The sequence below is a fragment of the Ornithodoros turicata genome, chromosome 9 (assembly GCF_037126465.1).
Source record: "Ornithodoros turicata isolate Travis chromosome 9, ASM3712646v1, whole genome shotgun sequence".
NCBI classification, from domain to species: domain Eukaryota; kingdom Metazoa; phylum Arthropoda; class Arachnida; order Ixodida; family Argasidae; genus Ornithodoros; species Ornithodoros turicata.
In genome coordinates this window covers 31687764-31713487 of record NC_088209.1, presented here as the reverse complement: position 1 = coordinate 31713487, position 25724 = coordinate 31687764, and the positions used below count along the sequence as shown (strand labels likewise).

Below are 25724 nucleotides of genomic sequence, written 5' to 3'. Positions count from 1 at the left end.
GAAAAAGGGTCTGTTAAGCTTAACCTATACACAATAAGTGACGACGCCTGTTCACACTGCCGCGCAGTTCATAACCTCGCATGCCCAGAGACTTCATTGACTCCCCTTTCCCATTCGTGGCACCTCGATTATTACCAGCTCACAGGACACGCTTCTAACGCCTCTAAATTTTCCCCCAGGGTCGCCAAACTATCGTCACCCGCGAACCCATCTTCTCGCAACATTCTCGAGAACCCCTAGCGCCCCCGGGAGTTGCATAAAGCTCATCATTCCATCTCGAAATATGCATCGCTGGGGTAACGACTATATATACACTACGAGATAACGACTTCAAACGGCTACCGCCACGTAGTCCTTACGCATGCCATCTAAATTCGACACCTCAACCATTACGGTTCGGCCCTGTCGTTGCCAGGCATCACCTTTTGGTGACAATCGGCGGCCACGGAAATTTTGGTCGCCGTAATCGTCGCGAACCTCTGTGGCACAAAAATGTAAAACAAACAAAGGAAAAAAAGAGGGCGCACGGCCTATAATCCAGGAGCCGCCGGAAAGAGCAACCCCTCTGACGAAAGCCGCCAGTCCGTCGACAGCGCTGGTGCAGGCGGGGTTTTGGCAAAAAGCGTCAAGTGGCTTCCTCTGTAATCGACTCCTTTTCCCGCCGTTGAGCTGTGCTGTTACGGCTACCGAAACGCACACGTATACACCGGCGTCCCATATACGTTCTGGCGCCGAAGTTCGACGTCGTCTGTTTACCTGCGTGGCTTCCGACAATTATGCGGATGCAGCGTACTTTTTGTTTCTCGGTATTTGGGGCTCCTGGTGTGGTACCAAGAGGGCCAGTTTTGAAGGGCAAACCTTTCGGAGTATAGAATGAGACGGTCGTTTCCTCGGTTGCATGTAGAGGCAGACATGCCGGTGGACAGGATAGAAGATGGAGCCTGAGCTTGGGCGAAACCAAAGCGACGAAAGAGGAGCACCAAGCAGCTCAGACCAGCAAATGACATTTACTTAACACACAGCACAAAAATTGCTTTAAAGCATAGACTTTGGGAAAAAGAGATGACTGTCACCAGGATTTTATTTTTATTTTTTATTTTATTTATTTATTTTTCTTGGAGAGGGGTCCCAGGGGTGTGTGATGCTCATATCTGCTGCTTTTATGTCGTTTTTTACCTTTAGTCGGTATTTTTTTTGGGGGTGGGGGGGGGTTGTGAGACTCTTTTTGTGTGGGGGATGTTAGGGGGTGCTGTGAAAATCCTTGAATGTCACAAAAGCGCTGCAGTAGACTTAACGAATGAGGGCAGTTACAGATAGGCAAACAAGCCGAGGCGGGCTCCATCTAGGGGTAAACACGACACATATAGAGCCTCCAAGAGCACACATATACTCTAGAAAACAGAACTTCACCTCATAGCACGCTGTGCGCCAACCATTGCCACGGATGACAGGGTTATCGCTTCCGATTCTAATTGCTACAAAAAGGCGTACGCCCCTCTATTTCTTGAAATCAGAAGCGATAACCCTACACTCTTCAAAATGAACTTCACCGCATAGCACGCTCCTAGCCAACCATCATCTCGAATCATATCGTTATCTGCCCTGATTTGCTGAAAACGGGAGGCGTACGCCCTTTTTGTGATACTAATGCAGTTCATAATTGTCACGAAAATGGCATCCGCCTCCTGTTTCCAGCTGATCAGGGGAGAGAACAATGTCATGATGTCAACATGGTTAGGAGCGTGCTATGCGGTGAAGTTATGTTTTAAGAGTGCAGGCTTATGTACATAACTCTCGACAACATCGATTACCGATAGCGATATATCGCTTTCTTTTATATCGAGGTCTATCTGTGCTTAGCCGCATGTGCGTGCATGTTGCCATCAACGATACATCCGGTCAAAAGCGATGATATTTCCATTACAAAAGGGTTACGCCTAAAGCGAGGTCATACTGCGGAATTCAAAACGCACTGCTGTGTGCTGTGTGCGCGGTGAGAGGAGCCATATTACCGATCCGGAACAGTGAGTCTACGCGGCCGCTACTAATGCCCGAAATAATTTAAATAGGCGCACTAGGTGCTGTACGTACCTGAATGTCCTATACGCGCACTTCCTGGTTTCTTTTTTCTTTTTTTTCCCCCTTCGTAATATTTTACATTAATGGGATGTTGGTTTTGTTCAGTTTGACAGTGGGGTACATATCGCTTCCTGCCCTTTAGGTAACATTTCGAACTGCGCAGTTTATATAGGGTTACATGCGGCACAAAGCGTGCCGCATGCGCTTTTTTCCGATGATAGGGTTTACAAATTGAAAAGGATCAGCACTGAACAGAATACGGCGGCGTATACAATGCAGAAAAACGCAGGGAAGTTCACCACCATGTGCAATACACCTATTGTGGTATCTCCCTTTCTGCCTATACTCTACCACGAGCTGCGAGCCCCACTCAGCGTTTTGCCGTTATAGTGCATTTCTATTAGCCATCATAAAACATTTGTTGTTGTTTGTTGTGTTTGTGTTGTTGTAAAATGTTCCACTTTTTCGTTTTGGCAGTCATAGTAAAGTGGGCACGTCGTACCCCGTTCATACACAGTCATAGTAACTGCCCGTTAGGCTATTTTTTTAGCGGTTGGCAGACACGAGTGCCAAATGAAAAGCTCAACCAATCTTTTTTTCTTATTATTTCGTGTTAGCGCCGCGAAGCAACTTTCGCTATGAGCGGCGTACAGACGTTAACAGAGACGAGAGAGGACAGCAGGAAGGAGTGGGGGACAAGGGGGTTAGTATGCGTCCTGGGCCGACTTCAGGGGGAACTGTGCCGACATTCGTTTGGAAAGTCTTCGAAAACCCCAGGGAAAACCTTAGACAGGATTCGAACTCGTGTCACCTGCCAGTCTCGGCGTGGAAAGCGATCATCCTAACCATTATGCCACGGGAGCTGGTGCTCAATCAATCAATCAATAGTAAACTGGTACCTTGTGCCCCGTTCACAACACAGTCATAGTAACTGCCCGTTAGCCTATTTTTTTTAGCGGTTGGCAGACACCAGTGCCAAAATAAAAGCTCAATCAATCAATCAATCAATAGTAAAGTGGGTACCTTGTACCCCGTTCACTACACAGTCATAGTACAGTGGCCACCATGTGATATCTTCGTTCCCATAGGATTTCTTTTATGTACAGCTACGCAGCAACTTATTTCGTCGGCTCACAAGCGTAGCTGTCTGCTCAACCGAATGTTTGCCCATTTCACACTGTTTGAACAGGTTTGTCTGGATCGCTGGAGGCCAGCACGTCAGGTTTTTCCTCTGTCGCTTAGGGTTCTCTCGGGCACAGTATATAGTCTCGCATGTTGGGGGATTTCCGTAATGTTTAACAAATGTCTCAAACACTGTCAAATGCTTATGGTACGTCCTTTTTGTTGTGATGCCGTGGTCCTAATTATCATACATATGCTTCAGTTCTGTGGAATTCCGACAGGGCCAAATCTTATGACCTCGCGCGACATTGTCAGCCACTCGAAGGTGATTATTATGGAGGCCAGTATGCGTAAGATTTATTGTATCGTAAATAACATTCAGAATAAATTTCCGGTTTATATTTGAGCCCTTTTTGGTGGCGTGCGTAAAGTCGGCTAACCAAATCGAAGTACTAGAAGAAAACATAAATAAATAAATAAATAAAGGACTATAGATTATCACTTGAAACGATGTCTCATTCCACTCTGTGAAATTTAAACCCGTTTCTCATACCTGCAATGAACTTCTATTGAAAAAGAAGCTGAATAATAGAAATTACTGTCGGATTCGACGCTCTTCAAAGCACAAGTCACGCTTCGTCCAGAAATCACATATTTCTTAGCGGCTTTCTCCATATGACCCCGTGCATGTTGAGAGTCACACACCAAGCAGTATGTTCGTGCATTGCACTCCCCGCCGAAAAAAAAAACAACAAAGAAAAAAGACCCGTACACATAGAACCGCCATGTTTAGCACGGGCCATTGTAGCCGTCTTGACCGCACAGCCGTACACATCTCCCGAGAAAGCTCCATTCATGCCCACAAAAACCGCCCTCGAAACCTACACTTAAACACACTCATCTCCATCCCCGTCATTTAGCCTCACTGTTACTACACTCGAGCGGACGGCAGAGAACAGAGAAAGCTTTTGTCTCTGCTTCCACGAGAAAGGGTCAGTTACGCACGCCGCTAACAGGAAGGAACCTCGGGCAGCGGAAACTCACGGGGAAAAACGCCTTATTTCCTCCAGAGCACACACAAAACACCGCTGCACACAGTTTTTCAAATTGCCAGCTTCGGCGGACAGACCACCCCAAAGACAATTGGCAGCTCCGAAACCCGCGCGTATGTGTGTAGTTTATGCGCCTCCGCCCTTCCTGCCATGAAACCCTTCGGTGAGAAGAAAATACGGAACGGCTGGTGGTTTCTCGAAACCAGCGTCTTCTACACGGGCAGGCGTCGACGCGACCTGACCTCACTTATCGGGCGCCTGGTTCGAGACGCTGTAATGGGGTCTAATGAGGCGGCGGGGCCCTTTCGCTGAACAAATACACGTTTACACTTGGACTTCCTCGGGTTATGCGAGGCAGCGAGACGAGGAACGGTGGTGGCAACGTGTAAATGGGCGAAAGAAAAAAGTGCGAAAAGGTGTACGATAAATAGCGTGATTAATGGAGCGCTTGAAGCGCCGCTAACGAATCCTAGTGTGCCGCACTGTATTCCTTCAAAATACTGTCAAAAAATTCTTGTTCCTTTCAAATAACGAGTCATAACCAATAATCTCCAATTTTTAGGTATCTATTAACTATAGAAAGAAAAAAAAAACTTTATTGTAAGATGTGGAATGGGGAGTTTCATCGCCGGGGCGATACTCTACCCCATTGCTGGTGTTGATGCGGGGAATAAGGATGGAAGGGTCAATAGAGCATTGAGGGCAGAGCGTTGGTGGGCTGGATGTGGCCAGGGACCGAGCAATTTTGTGAGACTATAGGAAGAATACCAAAATATATTCCCCGTTTATTCAGTCGCTTTTGTAGAATATGTGCGTTTTTCAACTTTCCAGATTTAGCCTCACAATATGCACGAGGCACTAATTCCTATCGCGTCCGAAGAAAGAGACGTACGTGTCACGGCCCGCTGGAGCTCTTTCGTCGAGACCGAATACATGGGTCAGCTCTCGTAAAACTTGCTTGCGCACATCGGAACGCACTTCTAAACATCGGACTTGTCCTTAGCGGTTCATTGCACCTACGTTCCCATTGTAATGTCTTGCTGCACATCTTGTAGCACCAGAAAAAGAAGAACAGTTGGTCCTCTGTTAGACCAGATGAGCCGAGCCTCGTGGCCCTCACTCCAGGATCCGCACTCTTCCAACTGTTCCACGCGGCATCCAGGGCCACGCTTTCGAAAAACAGGTCCTTCAGGTCTACGATGTCCGCCACTTGCGGGTGCTCTCTGCTGAGGCAAGAAAGTGTATCGTTGTCTACCCTTTGCTGCATCACTAGCGCCGCGTACGCGAAGCTCAGTTCTGTTCCAAGACCAGCGTACGTGCCCACCGAATAATGCAGTCTGTACAGCGGCGGAATGAAAGTGTACGGGTAAAAGTAGAGGTCGTCGCTGGATGTATTTAAATGGTAGTAAACGCGGTCATTATTTCCCAAGAAGTTAACATACGGTATTTTCACGTCTTCGCCGGGAGACATCTTGAGTGCTTTGACAGCTGCTTGCAGGTTCGTGATGAACTTGCTGCCCATGTTCGGGAAGTGCTGGTACGCCTTGTCCATGTGAAGTTGTCGTATGCCGTCGGTGAATCTGCGAAGGGCCTTAACGAGGCTCACATTTGTAGAGACGCCGTAGTGGCTCCTGAATGTTTCTTCGACGCTCGCGGCGATTTTAGAGAGGTCTCGCAGTTCCGCCGATGTTGGCCACTGGTGCTCGTGGTGGTATAGGTAGCCGTTGCCCATGTACTTCATGGTAACGCCGAAGCAAAATTTTAAATTTTCGCGGTCGGCAAGCTCCCTGTTATTGCGATACAGATTATTAAGAAGCTCGTAATTTGCGAACATGGATACCTGAATGGCTAGTAGGTATCCGGCCAGGAACTGCAGAAGGGACTCTTCCAGGTGGCTCATGATAGAAAAGATAACTGCCGTGAACCTGGCGCTCCTGAATTCGATGTGTATCTTCAGGTTTCCGGGGATACCCAAGTGTTCTTCGAGGGCTCTCTTCCAGCGATCTTGAGTGTACCCTGCGATCGAAGTCATGATTTCCATCTCGTACATTGTCGGCGGACCACCGTCGTCGTCCTCTTCTGCTACATCTCGCAATAGCCTAAAAGGTGTTTCCTCAAGTTGTAACTGGTCCTCGTACGCAATGACGGGCTCTCCTGCGGTAGCAAAGTGCTCCATGAGGCGCGTGACAAAAATTTTGTATTCCTTCCTCCTGATGAGGTCGTCTCTCCTCTTAATCACATCCTGTAGATAGTCCGGCTTGCTAAAAGATACTGTCGCATCGGTGGCGTTCATGCGTGCTTCGACGTTGATGAGAACAGAAAGCTGTAAAAGATAGACGAGATGCTCTCCCAGTTCGGCATAGAGAAAACGAACAACGGATGGCATTCTTACATCTAACACTCTGGTGACGTAAAACACAGCCCCTAGCAGGTTCACATTGCTGGAGTTGTGGGGCCAAGTGAGATTGGCTTTGGTTAGGATCCGCTTGATTTCTGGAAGCTCATTCTCTGTCCTCTTTTGGACATCCGTACATGATCTGTAGAACGCAATGGCTTTCTGGTCACCAGATTGGCCGCTAGTTGGAACCTAGGACACATTGAAACATAATGAGCTGCACACTGTACATGCTGCTGTGTTGTGCGGTGCGTAGGTGAGGCCCCAAACTGTGGCGCCACCAAAACGTTTGTGGAAGTGAATGGGGCTACTTTGAACACCTTTCCAGGTAATCGGTCTTGATGTCTACAAGCGTAAGAAGGCGGGGTAGTTGGTACGAAGCCGTGGTGTGTAGACAGCAAAAAGGACGACACGGATGACTACGAACTCTCATTTGATGAAACGAATAAGTACACGTGACACATCAGTTTGTATACAAAGGATTGATGGCGAACACAAACGTTACTAGACAGAACGTTGGAGGATAGAATACCTTAGGATGACGTAGCAAGCTCTGTCGGAGGCTGTCACGGGCCCATGGATATGGTCATGGATACGGTCAGGCTTTGTCATATTGTGAACATTACAAGCGAAGTAAATATTATATTCAGCTCTGAGCTGGCACAAGATATTGTGTAGAACAGTAACGGGCTTCAACGTTGTGTTCGCTATCAGTCCCCTGTATACAAACTGATGTGCCACGCGTATTTAAACTCGTTTCGTCCAATAAAGTTTATGAGTTGAGAGCTAGCAGTCGGCCGTGTCGTCGTTCTTCTGTCTGCACACCATGTGTTAATGTCTACAGCTGGTCTACTAAACTTACCGCTTTCTGGTGTACGTTTACACTATGGTGGACGAGGCTTATGTACGAATCCAGCTGTTTCCTCCGCACAGACAGCGTGTTCTTGCTGTTCCAGCCGTCGCAGACATAATGATAGAAGCTCTTGCAGGGATCCACTGAGGCGTTAACGCTTTGATCAACATATGTGGCGTAGGTTTGGCACACTTCCAGTTTGCACGCCTGCCTTTCGGATGACGACACGCTCCTGATGATCATGATGTGTACCAGCACGCCGACAACGACGCATGCTACCAAAACCGTCAAGGCGCAGGCTACGTGCAAGCGCCCTATGGTTCGGCGGTTCGGGCTGCCGTCCAACCTGGACTCCGAAACTAATGTCGCTGGTGTCATCTGCATAAATCACAACTGCGGATGACGTCTACATTTAGGGTGTGGATGCTACTGTTTTCGGGCTTTTACTGTGGACGCTACCCACAGTGGGAACGCTTTTTTTTCTTTTTCTTTTTTTTAGTTGGCGTGTTGCTTCGTTCAGTAAATTCTAACAGCGGCGCGAGACAAGCAAGAACGTAAATATGGACAAATACTTAGCATCTGCGTTTTAGAATACCTATACCACTTGCCAAGACTATTTCTTACATGTGGAGTGAGAAGTGGTTCAGGTAAAGGTGAAGCATGGACATCGAGCGCCAGTGGAAATGGCACCACAGCTTTCTTGAAACGAATAGGTGAAGGATGTTCCGTAGGCGAGTGTGGGGGTGACTTCGCGTGTCGGCTCGGTGGACTGTTCCCTTTATTCCGGTAGTGCTTGCGCTTCACGTGCTGTGGTGAAGGCTTGCCTTGAGGTGAAGGAGACGGTGACTTCTTGCCGGAATGTGGCGAAGGGCTGCTTTTGACTTCCGGTGACTGTGCCCTTGCGTTGACATGAACCGGGGACGCTGAATTCTTTTCATGGCTCTTCAGCTGTGAAAAAAAATGCGACCATGACTGTTATGCGACACAAACTGTATTCGTCGGAGGTACATACACATGCATAAAGTCAAGTAGTCACTTAGTGCATCTTCGCGACAGAGTTGTGTTTTTGTCGTAGCTATACGACCAGTTCAGTTATCACAACTGGGCTTCATCACTATCCTATATTCACTGGTTTTTAGTAGGGGGCGTTCGAGCACATCTCTCCAGCAATTAGGACAATAGAGCTTTCTTTTACCTAAATGACGCTATTTCCATTGTGGATTGTTTTCTTTTCTACAGAAAATGTTTCGAAGTTTAACTAGTACTTCAGCAAAACCCACCGCGTCATTTGCACCGATTATCCGGTGCGGTGTCCGCTTCATTATAAACACCCAAATGATTCTTCGTCGTTGATCCCCAGTCTCAAGGAACGAACGGTGCTCGATGCTACGACGCTTCACGTGTCACGAGCAGGATGAGAATGCTCCTCGATGCATCCGCGTCGGCAACGCCCTCTGCAAACACTTTCGAAATAGTCGCTACCTCGCGTTATCCAAAATTATAAAGCTTACCTATTTGAAGCGCACAGGTTACCGTACTGTGGGACTGCGAGGCCAAGCTTGCCAAGTACCCGTTTACGGCACAGATTCCCTTCGGTGATGTGACGGAACAAAGAACAACAACCACCTACTTTGTCTGTCTTTGTCCTCCAACCCACGGTCTACTCAAGGATCCATTAACTGAGCAACGAGGTGACATCTAACACGGATCGAGACTATGTTTCATCCGTCAAGCTATATATATATATATCCATCGAGCCCCGGATGGACGGCACGATCTCCTCGTGCGAGGTCGGCAAGTCTCGGCGCCGTCTACGTCACGGGTCACATGATCCATCCTGGCCGGGGGATACGTCAGTCACGGCGTACCCACTTCCTTCCCTCGTTCTCTTACACGCTCTTTTCAAGAGTGGAGTATTTTTGAAAGGAGTGTTTAATTAAACACTTGTTCTTTCACTTGGAGTCATCCTTTCCTACATTTTGGTGTTCAAGTCGCACTGCTGGCACCTTTTCATATGAAAAGGTGTCAGCAGTGCCATTCGAACTCGAGTGCATACAGTCGCGTTCAGCTTAAATTAAGAAGGAAAAGAAATCTATTTTGTCAGGTCTCAAAATATCACTGCGCCGCAGATAGGTCACGCTCGCTCCTCCGCGAGATAATTAAATCCACCATACTCACTCAGTTTCCGTATTGGCTGTTAGGACTGGCCGCACGACACCACGCTGCGGCAGAATGTGGGCTCCCCTACTGAAGACTGATGGCGCATGGTGGAGCTGCAGTATATTTCCATCCTGGCGCCATTGCGTCCTCTTATCTCCAACTACATCTAACCCTCTCGTCAACGTACCATGTCACTTTAGCCATCACAGACGCACGCACTGACCCTCAGCACATTCATTCTTACGTTGTCGCCAGCCACATTTACATGCAGACAGACACGTTCGTGGGCATAGGGGGCACCTTTCATTGCCTCAGCTGCTATACCATGTTACGATACTGGGAAGCCTCATGGTATGACACGGCCAGTTGATTAGTTGCTCCATGTTCCTCCAGAGTTGGATCGTGTGCCCCGGGTCTACTTCACGGGGCAAAGGAAACACTCGGACTACAGAACCGATGTTGATATTCAAAACCGCGCCGTCTTGAGGTCTATAGGCGTGGAAGACTGTCGTCGTGCTAGCCAATCAGCCACTGGTGTCGGTACATTGCGTGCAGGTTAACGTAAACGGTGTCTTCGCCTCAAGAGACTGTCTGAAGAGGGAAGTGTCTTCGCCGGAGACATCATTAAAGCCGCGACAACTGTAGACTCCATAACCTGTAACCTATCGACTCCCAAGCGTGGAGGAAAGAAGAGCTCCTTCACGTAAGGAAGCATTGGGCTTCAAGGAAGCGACCGGCGCTACCGTCGTAGTACGTGCGGAAAGCGCGAATGATTGCTTCCGTTCGAGGGGCGTTTCCAGTCGATGTCGATTTCTAAAAATAAGAGAAGAAACACTGGAGTTTTGAGTCACTGACGTAGAGCCAGAGGGGGGCTGGGCTGATCTGGGTGTTCGAGCCCCCGAAATTGTACCGGTGGTACCGCATGTAAAGTCCCCACAGAACCCCTCCCGAAATATAAATATATGTTCTGGCTACTCCGCTGGGTTGAGGGAACTTGGGACTCTGTGGGCTCTGCAGGATTGAAGCTTCCGGTAGGGGGAGGGAGGGAGCCTCTTATAGCACGCCCACGGTCCATATATTCCCACTTATATCCCTGTTCTGCCAATGCTGTTATTTTACCCACAAGCGCTTTGTTAACTTACCTGCTCTTCATCGTTGGCAGAAATTTACCGAAAATGACCGAGCTTAAACCTAAGGTAATCACAAGACTGTTGAAAACAACTTCGTTTTAACATATTGTATTGCTGAGAATATCGAACATTCCTATTTATGAATACACTAAGCTAAGCAAGTGGTGATTTGCAAATAGTACGTCCTGACGTCCCATTCACATCGGTCCTTAATTGGTGCAGAACATAAATTTTCCCATGGGCTTAGTCCTTCGCAGAAATCACGCTTTGGACTACATACTCGTCCGCCCTTCAATACTGCTGGGCCTGACAAGCTTCAACTGCTTTCATGAAGGTTCTGTCCGGGCACCCGAACGTAGTGCTAAACGTAGGACGAGTTCTTAAGGGCACATTACACGCCTGTTCCCATTTCATGACATTGCTGCACAAATGGTAGCAACGGAAGACGAAGAACAGCTGGTCGTTCGTTAAACGAGGAACGCTCAGCCTTCTCTCCTTGGCACTAGCACCCGCTGTCTTCCAGCTCTTCAATGAGATATCCAAAGCCACGGTTCGAATGTACAGGTCCTCGAGCTGCGCTTGATCTTTCACTCTCGGATTCGCTCTCATCATGCAAGAGACATTGCCTTCTGCAACCTTATTACGCAGCACAAGGTTCGCGTAGGCGAGGCTCAGCTCCGAACCTATACCAGCGTATTTGCTCACCAGGGGGCCATCGACGTCATACAGTGGCTGCACGAATGCGTAAGGATAGAAGTAAAGGTCATTGGTAGCTGTGTTCATGCGATAGAGGACGACGTCATTTCCAAAGAGATCCATATCGGATATTCTGATATATTCGCCGGGGGACGTCCTGTAAGCTCTGACCGCTGCCTGTAGATTGATCATGAACTTGCTTCCCATTGTTTCAAAGTGTTCGTAAGTCTTGTTTACGTCCAGCGCTCGATGAATGTCTGCGAATTTCGTAACGGAGGCAACGAGGCTTACGTTGGTCGCAAGACGGTGGCCGGTCTTGAAGGTACGTTCAACGTTTGAGGCGATCTCTGAAATGTCTCGTCGCTGTGCCGCGGTAGGCCATGTACGAAAGTGGCTATACAGGAATCCGGTCGCCATGTATTTCATCGTTACGCCGAAGCAGAATTTAGAGTTTTCTTCCGCGACCGCTTCCCTTCTGTCCCACTTGTCCCTGTACAAATTTTCGAGGAGATCGAAATTGGCGAACGCGGAGACACGTATAGCTAGTAGGTAACCCGCCATGAATTGCACTTTGCTCTGCCCCACTTTGTGAAACAGAATGGCCATTAGAATCTTGTGTCCGCTTTCAGTGAATTCGATATTTATCGCTTTGTTACCAAGAATGCCCAGTTGTTCGCGAAACGCTGTCATCCAGCGCTGCTCGGAATATCCCGACCACGTTGTAATAGTGGCCAGTCCTTCTATGCTGTAGTGCCTCTTTGTCGCCGAGTCACTGCTTCGAACTAGTATGTTGCGGAATGCTTGGAAAAACAGCGTCTGGAGCTCAATTTGTTCGGTGAACGTGACAATTGGTTTTCCCGGTGCAGCGAAATGCTTCGAGAGATCGGTAAAGAAATTTTCGTATTCGTCGGAGGCAGTAAGTTCATCTATTCGCTTCATGACTTGCAGCAGGTATGACGGTGCGGAGAGTGCAACTATCTCATGGGTGGAGTTCGCACGTACTTCGACATCGAGGAGCAGAGAAATCTGCGAAGGAAACAAGAATTCAGAGTACCTTCCAGTTAGTTGCAGTGCCTTTAGACCACAAGTTGACACCGTTGAGTAACAAATCGATATACCACTTTGGTAAGAAGTGGTATGTAGACTATTACTGCCAATGGGGCTAAATTCCCTATACTGCTGAATGTTTCAAAAGCAACACGATTTCACCATCTACACTGTTCGTGACGACTGAGTTTCAGCAAACTTTCTAGGTGCAGGTGTTATCACTGGTGCAATATCAAAGAGAAGAATGTACGGTACGTCCCGGGTATACAACTTGCTCTTCAGATGCTTCACTATACTCGCCGCCTTCAAGCGGAAAAGAATGGGCACGGCTGGGGCATCACACGTGACCGCATGCCAGGTGTACCTGCCTCAAGGCACACCTTGTACAAGTCGCTGCGCATTGCAGCGCATGTGTTGGTGTGGGGGGGACCATACACCGTACTGTGTCAAGCTACAGAATGCATGTACAAAGTTTGGTGAAAATCTGACGCCTGGAAGGGATGAATCCCTCAATCCCTGGTATCGTTATTCGGCTCGTGGGCCAGGAGGTACCCGTCCACATCATGGACGTTGAAATATCAGTTTACAGTCCAAAATTTTTTTTCGTACACGGGAATATAGAAATGTGCTTCTTACGTCCAGTTTATGGTTTATGTAAAAAATAGCTTCGATAATGTTGGCACTGGTGGAGATGTGCGGCCAAGTCAAGTTGACTCTAGCTAGGATCTTCTTGACTTCGGGTAGTTCGTCCTTGGCACCTTGTACGACGTTTGTACATGACTTGTAGAAAGCGACTGCCTTTTGATCTCCCGACTGGCCGCTTGTTGGAGCCTGTGTGGGCATGGGACAATACAAGATGTTATAGCAGCGTGATACCCAGACTGACACTTCTGCGGGGCCAACAAAGTAGAGGGGGCTTGTTTCTTAATTGTCCTCGTTAAAATACACGTTGGATGTTTCGAGCAGAGCTGTTCCGAGGGGTGGGGTGGGAGGGCGGGAGGGGCAGCCGCCCCGGGCTCCTTCCGTAAGGGGGCGCCAGAAGGCAAGTCTGTACAACCTGGTGACAGCCGGCACCTAATTTCACCCGCACCCCCAAAAAATTGGGTTCAGTGTTGTTCCTATAAACTAACGAAAAAAGAAGAAGAAAGGACGGTGTTATTGAAAAAAGCGGCACATGTGTTCCCATCGTAGCGCACCAGAATTGTGCGACCAACTACTGCAATTCCCACGGATAAAAATTTTCGCGCGCGACCGCAACGCACGAGACATCGACATCGGGTCTCGGTCAACTGCCCCCTCACCCGTCTTCACCTCGGTAGAGCATTTTGTTTGAAGTATAGAAAGGCGGGGGGAGCTTCCAGTTTGAAGTTGCCCATGCGCACTTCAACATCGCGACGTCTCTGGTTTCGAGCAACATTATATTTTGCGGTACAAAGGAGTCAAAACATTATTATTTCACCCGTCGTTGACCCAACATTTTGAGAACACTACACTTACAGCACTTGTCTATATTACTATGAAAACAGCAGCTTACCGGTATCTCCTGTCCACTTGCAGATTTCCTAACCAGATCAATGTAGGTGTCCACCTGAGCCCTTCGTGGAGGCGCTTTTCGTCTCCTGCTCCATCCGTCGCAGACATGGCGATAGAAATTCTTGCATGGGTCCAGGGAATAGTTGAGTGTCATCATAACGATTCCCGCGTAGGCGTGGCACGAGCTCGTGTTGCAGACTTCTACTTCGGAAGAGGCGAGGCTTCTGGCGATCAGAGCGTACAGCGGAATGCTAAGAAGGATACACGATACGACAGCGACCACGACACACGTTCGGTAACGTCTGGAGGTAGGGCGCGGGACGTTGCTCTCCAGTTTGGACGCCGATTCTGGTGTCGTTGCCTAGAAGAAGAAGAAGAAAAAGATTCTATTCCTATTCTAGAAGAAGGGGAGGAAAATAGAAGAGGAGTAAATTACAGCCTTTACGTATAGTCGTGTTCAACTCGAGAAGGAAAATAAGCCTAGTCCGCAAGCTCTCAAAATATTACTGAGTCGCAGGTAGGGTGGCTGTACACAGCACACAGAGGTCACGCTCGCTCCTCCGCGGGATAATGTAACCCATCATACTGACTCTGCTTCTGTAGTGGCCGTTACGACTTGCCACATGATGCCACGCTGCGTGGTGGCGCTGGACGCGCTGCACTATTTCTCCTGGCGCGCGATTGCGTCTCCTTATCTCCAACAGCGCATGTAGTTGACGGACTAGACTTCCTCTCCTTCTTAAGTTGAACACAACTATATATACCCCGATACAACGTGAGAGCTACAGTCATAGACGCGTTGGTGTCGGCTACAAAAGGAGCAGAGGAACCAATCCGTGTGGGTTCCTAAAACAAACTGTTTAATTATCATATGCGCACAAATGTTGGTGCCCGATGCCGTGACTATGCACCGTTGTTCCGTCATCTTCGTTTCGGGCCAATAGCCCAATAGCCCATCTCCACCAACGGAGGATGTACTTGGCCAATAGCTCTACTACAGGCGCATACATCTCCACCAGCAGAGGATGTAGTCCTCACAGTTAAGTGTGCGGCACGCGGGAAGCCATCGGTCACCGATGTCTCGCGGAACAGTGTCTACTTTTAAAGCATGCAGATGCGCTGTAAGTCGTAGTCTCCAACGCGTTTTCTTTTGTTTTTGATTTTTTTTCCTTTTTGTTGTGGTTCGTTGTTGTTTGTTGTTTGATGCAGACGCATTACGTTTCGACTCGGAGGAGTCATGCGCCCGTCACAGATGTCTTCAGATTTGTGACCGAGTTGACCTGTAGGAGTTGGTTAACTTGTCACATTGCAATTACTCCGCATTTTCGTCCCCTGAGTATGAAATTTACAGCCCTGCACTGCGAACATCCCCTAAACTTCGCATAAATTTCAGTGCATTGAGTTCCTAAAGGGCAAAATGGTTGTGGCATTGTCTCCCCAAACGGACAGCAGCTATACACATTGTTGCCCTTGTAGTTTCATTCCCAGCAAGCTTGGACATGCGTTCACATTCTGAAGAATCCTAAAGCACCCAAGGAGCATGGTTGAGGGGCACAGCCCCTGATAAAACGAAAGAGAGTCGTTTTATTGACGCGTGTGCGTTAGGTTTATAAATTTTACCCGTCTTGCTACCTCAAAAACAAGTTAAAAATCTAACGTGAAAACTCATGGCGGAAAACAGACCGTTTACGAGTCATCTTTTTGTCCTCAATGGCCCTTCTGTCCGTTCGTTAAAATGTTATAATCGTTACAAACAAGAGCAGCTACCGTGCATTTTATTTGTTTGTTTGTAAACTGGTACTATACAGTATCGCAGGATACTTACCCGTGGTGTTCCTGGAGCCGGTGAAGCGGAACCGCTGAACAGCTGCGGACTCGGCGTCCCGGCATCCTTGAAACGAAAAGGTGAAGGGCTGTCTTTAGGTGAGCGCGACGTGTGTTTTCCGGAGAGGCGAGGTGAAGGGCTGCCTTTTTGCGCATGAGGCGATCGGGCGCGCTTCTCGTGTTGAGGTAAACGACTGTCTTTAGCTGTATCAGATGGTGGCTTCTTGACAGTGCGTGGGAACGGGACGCTTTTTGGCGACTGGGTTGGTGATGTTCTGCCGTAACGTGGCGAAGGGCTGTCCTGGTTCTCTGGTGGTGCTGACGCAGCGTATTGGAACAGCGAAGTGGAGGACTTTTGTCGGATGTTAACCTGTGTTTCAAGGTGATGAAAAAGAGTATGGCTATCACGGTAACGGAACCCTTAAAAAAGTGGATGGCGTGTTCACATATAAGTCAGTAGGCGGAATAGTGAAACGTCATCCTTCGTCTTCTGCTGCAGCAACTAAGTCCTTTTTTTTCTGAGTATATGGCCTAGCACCTGTACGGTGTTTAACTCTGTCTAAGCGTATTGACATATATATCTCAATCAATCAATCAAATCAATCATATTGGATGCAAGAAAATATTCTATAAGAATGGCTCTTCACTCCCACGTCTATACGACCAGATCGACTGAGTACGGCTCACCCCTGAGTCCTTGGCGGCGCGCCGCTTTCCTTGTTCCAACATAGAGGTCATAATGAAAGCGATGAACGCCCTAATGGTTCTAACCTGCCGTACGCAATGGCAACATTCTTCTTCTTCTTCGTCCAATGAAAAGATTCAACATTCCGTGCACGTGCCTCGAGCACGGTGACGTTAATGTCATTCGCTCCTTCCTCGGCAGTGATTTATTAATACACTTTATTAATACATATATTGCTAAGAGGAAAAATTAGCAACTATAAATAGCGCTAACCCTAAGATAGCACTATGTAATAGGCTGTACAGATTTAATGAGCGACCGGGTCCGAAAGTGATGGTGAATTCGGGTGGTTATGTCATGGCAGCACCGCCTCGCTGGAAATTGCCCGGAAATTGCCCGCGCTGGATCACGTGACCGTTACGACCCGAATATGAGTGCCAGCCATCTAGCGGTTTTCGCTTGGATCACGCTATAGGGGCATCGCGGTCGCTCGTCTCCTAAAGTCGTCTTCGGGTTTCGTCGTATGCTAATCCAAGTTCACTTTCACATGCTATCCAATGGGGGCCCTCGCCACTCTTGCAGTACGGATATGACGACACCGGATATAGTTGGGCAACTCGCTGCTCGGTAGTTTCGAGACCAGGCGAAGAAGTGCTAGCAGGCAAATTCCGGGCGTTCGGAAAGCGCCACGCGAACATGCGAAATTGCTTCGCTTTGACCAAGCGAACATGACTGCTCAGGATCTGGCAAAAAAAAAAAAAAAAAAAAAAGTTGCCACGACATAACCACCCGCCTTGAGTTCGAAATCATGATCCTCGAGAGGGCGATGACGATGGATCTTCCACTAGATCTCTGGATGGAACTCACTGCGGTTTGCAGTCTCGCTTCTGGTAAAGCAGTAGGCGAGGATCGTGTCCGACTCCGGGAAGTCACCAGTAACCTCTGATCGTCTTTTCGATGCACCGGATTTTATATTATTGTCGGATTATTGGGCTGCAGAGACACCAGAAGTTGGCGAGCTGCGAGTAGTAACGGATCTGACCGAAGCACATCTGTCGAGGTACCCAACTAAATTCGTCCTGGAGACCTACGTCCTGCAGTACCGCTTCGTATCTGACGAGGATAGACGAATGCAGAGTATCCTATAGTTGGATGGCGGGGCGTGTTACAAGGTCGAAGGCATGGGTCACCACCCTCTAAGGTGCGCGACGTTCCTCGATGAAAGCCTTTGACTTCGCGAATATTACAGGGAGCCCTAAACTGCAGAGACATGGTAGAGCAGAATTGTTAGCAGAGCTACTAACCGTATGCGTATACGAATGAGATCGGGAACTGAACGGTCAGGGAGCTCAAAACGGAAACCTATCATCCTTCGATCTTTTATCAGCATGAGGCTTTAGCTTCCACGCAACAATATGTTTATTTCCGCGCTTTTGCTTGGTCTTGGGACTCATGGCACACCTGAAAGTGCACATGAGTGTGCATTGCCCCTGACATTGGAAGACATTTAGTAATCATTGGTGTGTTGACCTTTTATTGTACTGTATTGGATCCTTGCATAGCATCAGCCCAGAGAGGGTTTTGTATACGGTTCACGTGCTCATGGAAGCGCAAGCACTCATTTCGTCACCGAAGCTGATGAACCGTTTGTCGGAGATCGACACAGATGACCACCTCCCATGAAGCTTGTGGGTGGACATGCGAACACTTCATTAAATTTCACACTTGACCTCAATGACACGTTACACATATCTTCCCCTTTCTTTGTCCGGCTGCACGTGCTGTAGCAAAATAGAATGAAGAACAGCTGGTCATGCGTGAAGCCGGGGACGTCCAGCCCTATTCCTTTGCCTTCAGACTCTGCGCCCTTGAAGCTCATCCAGGTCATGTCCGCCGCCGCGGCACGAATCAGCATATCTTTGATGAGCGCCTGGTCCTTAACATGTGGGTTGGCTTTCATTGCGCAAGAAACGTTGTCGTTGTCAATCTTATTGCGCATCACAAGGTTCGCAAAGGCGAGGCTTAGCTCGGTCCCAATTCCGGCGTAGTTGTGCACCAGGGGAGAGCTGTCGTGATACAGAGGGTACAAGAACACGTACGGGTAGAAGTAGGTATCGTTGTTTGGCGGATCTCCACGGTAAATTGGAATGTCGGCGGTAGCGAAGAGGTCCATACCCGGTATCCTGATGTACTCTGCAGACGACATCTCGTACGCTTTGATGGCTGCTTGCAGATTTGCTGTGAACTTGTCTCCCATGTCCGGGTAGTTCCGGTACGTCTTATTCACGTCAAGACTCCGGTGTATGTCAGTGAACTTGTGAACGAACTGAGTTAAACTTACATTGGCTTTGACGCCGTAATGGGTGATAAACATTTGTTGCACCCTTTCGGCTATTTTGTCGACGACATGCAGTTGCTTGGAAGACGGCCAGTCCCGCTCGTGCGTGTGCAAGTAGCCGCTGCCCATGTACTTCAGAGTCACGTTCAAGCAGAATCGGCTGCTTTCTTCTTTGGCCGTCTCTCTTGGTCTGGTCGTACCACGGTACAAATTTTCCTGAAGTTCGTTGTTCGCGAAAATGGAAACCTGCACGGCCAGCAAGTACCCCGCGAGAAATTGCAGCTTGGTTTCTCCCACGGTGTCAAGTAGACTGCGAAGCGCTTTCATGTACCTGTCTACGGGGACCTTGATACGAACCTCGATGTCGCTGGGAATTCCCAAATATTCTTTGAAGGCACGTTCCCAGCGCTCTGGTGTGAACCCTGGCCATTCCGCTGTCCCCGTTACATCTTTCAGACTGTAGTCGATGACTTGAGGAGTCGAGTCGTCGCCGCCTTGCGATAACGTGTCACCTAACGAGCGTAGGGGCTCGGATTCGAGAGCCACTTGTTCCTCGACTGCAATGCTTGGCATTCCCGGTGTGGCGAAGTGCTTCATGAGAAGTGCGAGGAAGTTTTCGTACTGCCTGCTTTTTATCAGGCGGTTCCTCTTCTCTATCGTATTCAACAGGTAGGACGGTGTGGATAACACTACAACCGCGTGTGTGGCGTTCTTGCTGAATTCCATGTCAAGGAACAGGGCAAACTGTAAGAAGCGTTAAGGGAACATCACTATTAAGAGCGTTTCGGCTTGGTCTCTGCACAGAACTATTAAAAGTGTCGCTACGTCATTGCCATTGCAATCTACGTGTTAGACTCTGTTCTCCCAAAATATTGCTCTCTGTGGCGCCGAAGCCCATTGGGTGGCCCAATCTACCCACGCTTCTAGCAACATTGCTGCTCAAGATCGATATCCGTCTCCTCACCGGAGTTTCGCGCAATCTTCCAACGTGAGGCGGAGAGCGGAGATGCACGGGAGGGCTCCCTGTGGCGTCACCTAGCCATGGGAAATCGAAGTTTTGCGGGCTCTTCCGAAAATCCGTGGAAGCGAGTGATATACCCACTCACCATACCCACCGTTCACTACTCACCCACCCACCACTCACTTAACGGCATCTGAATTTTACGTACAGAGTTTTTGGGCGACAAAAATATGTAAACCGAAACCAATTAATTACTGCAACAAATGACCCGCTTCGGTTGCAGATTTTTCTCTAAAAGGTATCTACTGAAGGTCCCATATGGGGTAGTACCCATTTTTAATGCCGACGGCGCCCTGCTTTAGAAGTTATCTTATTTTCACGAAACTCATTTGAATTTTTATTTAAATAATGAGCGCCTCCCGCTCATTCACGCGGTATCCTGATTTTCCTGGGGCGGTGCACCTGATCCTGATCCTGGGGCGGTGCGCATCTTGTAGGCGGTATTGGACAGATACTTGTAAAAAGAAAGTTATTCGATTGGTGCACCCGTTCGCGAATTATTTAGCCCGGGGATTTAACTGAAACACCCGGTATATTATATTGTGAGGAAGAGGATACCCCGTCAACATCATACTACACAGAGTCATTATCACAGGAGACTTCATTCTCTGTGTGCCCGTGCCGTCGAGCGCGGATTCTAGCTGATGCCATTAAACGTTCCGCCCGCACTACCTCCGGTGTCCATCTTGATCCTCACAACGTACGAGGTAGCTACCTATAAAAGTTTACCCATGTCATCGCGTCATACTCCCCAATTATACAATGCAGGTGGAGAATTCCTGTGTCCGCGTGGAATTGGTACGTTTCATCGTAGTAAATTTCAAACAGACGTCAAAGTTACAAACAAAAACCTCCAAATACCTATGGGAAAACAATCAAGCTGGAAGTCACGTCGGGTAAACTTTTATATAGATAACTACCCTGTATATGCCTCGTTTGTCACGAAGATGCCCCGGCTGAATAATTCGTAAACAGGTTGAGTTTTCGAAAATATTTCCTCTCTCAGTGAGCACCCCAGAGACACCGGAAAAGAACTTTTAAATTGCACTTCGCACACTTTCGGAACCCCCGTTTTACTGATCGGAAAGCAAAAATATTCCAGTAAAAAAAAATACGTCGACACTAGTGATTCTTCGAGTAAATAATTAGTTTCGGTTTACGTATTATTTCTTCCGTGGAGCAGCGTACTAATGTGCTCTTTCGCTTAGCTACCCGCTGCTAATTACGTGTTCATCCGCTACACACAGGGGTAGCGGAAGACACGTGCATAAGGAACAGCCGTAAGGATCGAGACTCATCGGTATTCCCTCTCCTTTACCCGACCTGTAGGGTTGGGACAAAAGGTTACTGAACATGGCGGGATATTTCTTCGTCGGGGCGGTCCCTTGATACCTGCCAGGAATAACTTGAATAAGAAACGGGTTACCAGCTGTTATATCCATCTTTCAGCTCTGCTCCCGTTTGCTACTAGGGTGTTGCTCCAGTGGAGAAATGTGACACCCCGGTGTTCCGTGAGCTTCTGTCCCAAGCTGTACGCAGCCCCCGGTGCACGTTAGCTCGGACACACTAATGTATTTGGTCTGCAGTGACGGCTTTTCTTACGCCCAACGTTCGGCTAATGTAGAACATGGCTTCCAAGAGGTTAGCGTCGGCTGTAAGGTGAGGCCATGTGAGGTTGGCATTGTCTAGGAAGTTTCTGATTGCTGGCATTTCGTTTGCCTTCCTGTTGAAAATGTTCGTACAGGAGCTGTAGAAGGCAATGGCCTTTTCATCACCGGACTGGCCTTTAGTTGGAATCTGCGTAAGAAGGAATTTAATGTGAAGCCAGCTGGCATAGAATGAGCAGCAAGGGGAGACAAGGACGACTGCTGTTTACTCTCGATTGAAAGATTTATTAAGGACACCAAAGCTTAAATACAAAGAGTAAAGGAAAACGGAAAAAGCTAGAAAAAATGCAGATAACAAAAATTCACTATGCGCCTATTGAAGATACTATATCTTTCTAACGGCCTACTAATCCGAGTAACTACCTACCTACTGTCTAGTAAGTAACTATAGTGTAGCACGTTATCGATGCTGTACACCCTCACTCAGTAAACTTTTTACGCCTTTCGGATGTAACTGTCTTATCGTATGGCTTCACTCAGAAGGTTGCGTTATAAAACACCCTTCCTAGTGGTTTATGCTACGAAAAGCACGATATTGAAGACAACATTTCAGTAGCGTGCATTCCACTTAACATTAAGATGAATGTTTTGCAAACTTTCCTTAAAAAAACTCAGTTGAGCCTGCGTAATAAAAAAAAATTGTTTATTTGCAAAAAACGCTTTTTTTTTTTGTTGTTGTTGTTGCAGGAGGAGGAGGAGGAGTGTCGTTGGGAGGAACCGAGAGGTCTGCCTGCCTGATTAGGCGGCATGTTTCTCGGGAAGGGAAAGGTGGTGGAGAGGAGGAGAGGAAAGGGTGAAGTGGAAGACCGAGCGGAATCCGCTCGGGGGGAGGATAGCTGCGTCCATGGGCCGACTTCAGGGGAACTGTGCCGGCATACGCCTATTACACATCTGAGGGAAACCCAGGAAAAACCCCAGACGGCACAGCCGGCCCGCGGATTCGAACCGCGGACCTCCCAGTCTCCAAGCGCACGCGTTACCGCTGCGCCACCGGAGCTGGTAGATTTTTTTTGTTGTTGTTGTTGCACGCTGGATAAATGTGTAAAGTTTGCTGTAAAACGAGGGATGGGGCACTCGTGAAGACGGGAAGGTGATGCGCTGTTTTCGTTAACGGGACAAAGGCGTAATAGTCAGTTTTAGTACATCATACGCTATCGCTTTTGCGTACGTAAGGGATAGCGTTGGTGGTCCCGCGCACTGCGCGAAGCTCTCTTTGTGTTATGGGCGTGCGCAGAACCATCAACGCTATCCTTTACGTACAAACATGCGATAGCGTATGATGTACTAAAACTCTCTAATCTCTCACTCGCGTAACGACCTACCAGTGTCGACTGCTTACGAGTGTGTTCACGTACTCCCGGGCTTCATCGCTTACATGGCTAATGATCTAGTATAAGTGCGAGGCGCTCATGGACACGGCCACGTGATGTGTGACGCGATCTTTTCGTCAACGCGAGGAGGGCTTCTTCCGTCCTTGGGAAATAGGCCTCCAATACTGAACTACTGTACTGCTCCACGATTGTACATAAGGTAGATTGTGCCACAGCAAACCGTCGATAAAATAGCTCGTTTCACCTGGGGATACACATAGAAAGGACAAATACATACAAAGCCTGAAGTGCCTAAGAGCTTCAGTGACTTCCTTCTTTCATCATTGCTCGATCCGTTTGGTTAGCCTAACTACACCGCTACATCATATTCAAAGCCGTTCGCGTGCAAGTGGGCGCACTTGCGAATGTTCCACTAATATAAAGAGGATACGCTTACTGGTTTCTCTCGTGCCATCACAGAATTCCGCAGGAATATTGCGTACAAGTTCAGCAGGTAGCACATTACTGGCAGTGGCTGCTTGCTGTTCCAACCGTCGCAGGTGTAGCGATAGAAGTTGTCGCACGGGTCGACGGATGTATTGATGGTGTACTGCATCAAGTTGGAGTATTGCTGACATACAGCCGTGTTGCACGCCTGCCTTTGAGGGGAGCTGAAAGCTTTGGAAATCAGAACGTATCCCAGCATACTGAGGAGCAGGATTGCAGCCAAGGCAACCACGATGTGACCTCCGTTACATATTTTCATGGAGCGACCCTCGAGCTTGTTGTCCGACTCCGGTGGCTTTGACGGTGACGTTGCAGTCTGTGACACCTGCGGAAATTGTGGTAGACGATAGGTCGCTTGAGGGCGTTGTAGTGCGCTGTGCAAAAGGAGCGTAGTCAGTGATTTCTCCTTGCTATGCAAAATGAAACCAGCTTTGGCTGTGCGAAGTACTGTCGCGTCGCTGCTTTCTGCATCTTGGCAGGCTCGGCCATTATGTCGAAGCATTTTAGAATGTGCAAGAAAGCGTATAGAACGTGTGGGTTCACATCAAGCACGTCGAAGCAACACGAAACGAACGAGGACGAACCCGAAAAACCGAATACATACAGTGCATATACAGATGGAGGTCCTATAGTTAAAAACCTGTATTTTCGAATTTTAATGAAAAATTTAAATATAACTCTTCCATTGTCCATGGGTGTCAAAAAATATTTCAGATCCACGTCCATACGGTAACTATCACAAACGTAAACGACGTGCATCATTGAACACTCGTGCTTAAACTTCTAGAAATGACCGACGATACTTAGCTCGTTCTCTAGAACTCTGTTGCGTGTGTTTCTATTGTAGGGTGCTTTAGCCTGCACAGTAAACGAAAAGCCAAAGATTGCGAGCCACCCATACAGAATGTCCTGTACTTTGTTGTGGGTACCGCCCTCATCAAATGGCGAATTCGGGTGATCATTTCATGGCAACCCGGCCTAGCGCTCGGAAACTGCTAGATCAGCGCCTGCGCTGGATCACGTGACCATTGCCACTTGAACATCGGAGCCAGGAATCTAGCGGTTTTAGGCGCTTGGATCACGCTAGGGGCATCGCGGTCGCTGTTCTTCGGGTTCCGTCGTCTGCTAATCCACGTGAACTTCGACGTGCGGGCCAATGAGGGCCCTCGCCACCATCGCGATGCGGATGTGACGACACCGGATATAGCGTTTGGCAATCCGCTGCCCGGTCACTTCGAGGCCGGGAAAAAAAAATGTATCTGGGAAGTTACTGGCTACCGAAAGCGCAACGCGCGAGATTTGGCAAAACTGGCGAGAACAGGCGGGACCTGGCAAAAAGAAAGAAAAGTAAAGAAAGAAAAAGTTGCCACGTGTAACGTGTGTGCAACGTGTATGCACCACCCGAGTTCGCCAAAAGGTGGTGTGGGCCCAACTTAAACGGGCCGTGTGCTAAATATTGGTGACGTTACCAAAGGTTTTTCCCACTACCTACTTTATCGGTGGATTTTCCGGGATTTTTTTGCGCAGGGGCCGCTCCTGGAGTTGGTGTGGCGTTGACATCGGGCGTCGGTGCAGCGGGTGAAACGATTTTCTTGAAAGGAATAGGTGCTGGGCTAGCTTGGCGTGGTTCTGATTTGGGGACTTTGGGCCGCTTCTGTGGGGAGCTGCCCCTCTGCAGGCGGTTTGCAGGTGCACCCTTCGGCTGATGGGTTCCGTTGCCCTTCTTGGTTGCGGATGGAGGGGCCGGTTCAATGTTAGGGACATGGAACGGAGTAGTAGAACGATGCTCACGATTCTCAAGCTGCATTTTGAGGGAGAGGAATAAATGGAGGAACGGTTTGGCGTGCACAGGTCTCGTACTGTGTAGTCCACCAAGTGTTGCCGTACTCACCCCCGTGGTGGAGTTCGAACCAGTCGTCGTGGGCTGCGACGGCGATGTTGACTTCATCGTGAACTCGCGGATGAACTCACGTTGATTCAGAGGGTTGATGTGAACGAATGGTCTATCTCGTGTCACGAGCGCAATGCAATTGCTTTCTATTCTTCTTCTTCTTCTACTACTACCAATGAGGTGGCCGTGGAGATTGGCCAGGACAAAGGGGACAAACTTCTTCGTCCTCTCACTGATTATCGTCACCCTCTTCTGAATGCATGTGTGTGGACACGAATAATAAGCTGACAATAGTTCATTGGAATTTTTTACCTTTGCTGGTAGTTTATAATCACGAAACGAAGTATTTTCCGTGTCAGCGCCGCGAAGCAACTGCGGCTACGAGCGGCGTACAGATGTAGACGGATGGAGACA

The 25724-nt window shown here is 48.4% G+C and overlaps 4 protein-coding genes across 8 annotated transcripts in view; 1 reads left to right on the top strand and 3 right to left on the bottom strand.

Moving 5' to 3' along the window:
- Positions 1-25724, top strand: part of LOC135368626 (dopamine beta-hydroxylase-like) — a 352228-nt gene that overhangs the window by 109623 nt on the left and 216881 nt on the right. The gene's annotated exons all lie outside the window — the stretch shown is intronic.
- LOC135367892 (uncharacterized) lies at positions 5019-9346 on the bottom strand. 3 transcript variants are annotated; one of them, XM_064600992.1, is made up of 7 exons: positions 9013-9346; positions 8782-8955; positions 8126-8449; positions 7511-7879; positions 6646-6840; positions 6094-6576; positions 5825-6040 (listed from the first exon to the last, which is right to left on the bottom strand). In XM_064600992.1, exons 2-7 carry the CDS (start codon positions 8821-8823, stop codon positions 5915-5917), a joined length of 1539 nt encoding a protein of 512 aa, XP_064457062.1. In that variant the 5' UTR covers positions 8824-8955; positions 9013-9346; the 3' UTR covers positions 5825-5914. The 3 variants fall into 3 exon arrangements, with proteins under 3 accessions (XP_064457061.1, XP_064457060.1, XP_064457062.1); XM_064600991.1 differs by having other exon boundaries at positions 5019-6576; positions 8782-8964; positions 9013-9343; XM_064600990.1 differs by having other exon boundaries at positions 5019-6576; positions 9013-9343.
- Positions 10890-16733, bottom strand: LOC135367891 (uncharacterized). The gene is made up of 5 exons (XM_064600989.1): positions 16579-16733; positions 15893-16261; positions 14069-14428; positions 13171-13365; positions 10890-12513 (listed from the first exon to the last, which is right to left on the bottom strand). Exons 1-5 carry the CDS (start codon positions 16627-16629, stop codon positions 11083-11085), a joined length of 2406 nt encoding a protein of 801 aa, XP_064457059.1. The 5' UTR covers positions 16630-16733; the 3' UTR covers positions 10890-11082.
- Positions 18107-25488, bottom strand: LOC135367890 (neprilysin-1-like). The gene is made up of 5 exons (XM_064600988.1): positions 25311-25488; positions 24912-25220; positions 23370-23744; positions 21538-21732; positions 18107-19658 (listed from the first exon to the last, which is right to left on the bottom strand). The coding sequence occupies exons 1-5, from the start codon at positions 25365-25367 to the stop codon at positions 18195-18197; spliced, it is 2400 nt and encodes a 799-aa protein (XP_064457058.1). The 5' UTR covers positions 25368-25488; the 3' UTR covers positions 18107-18194.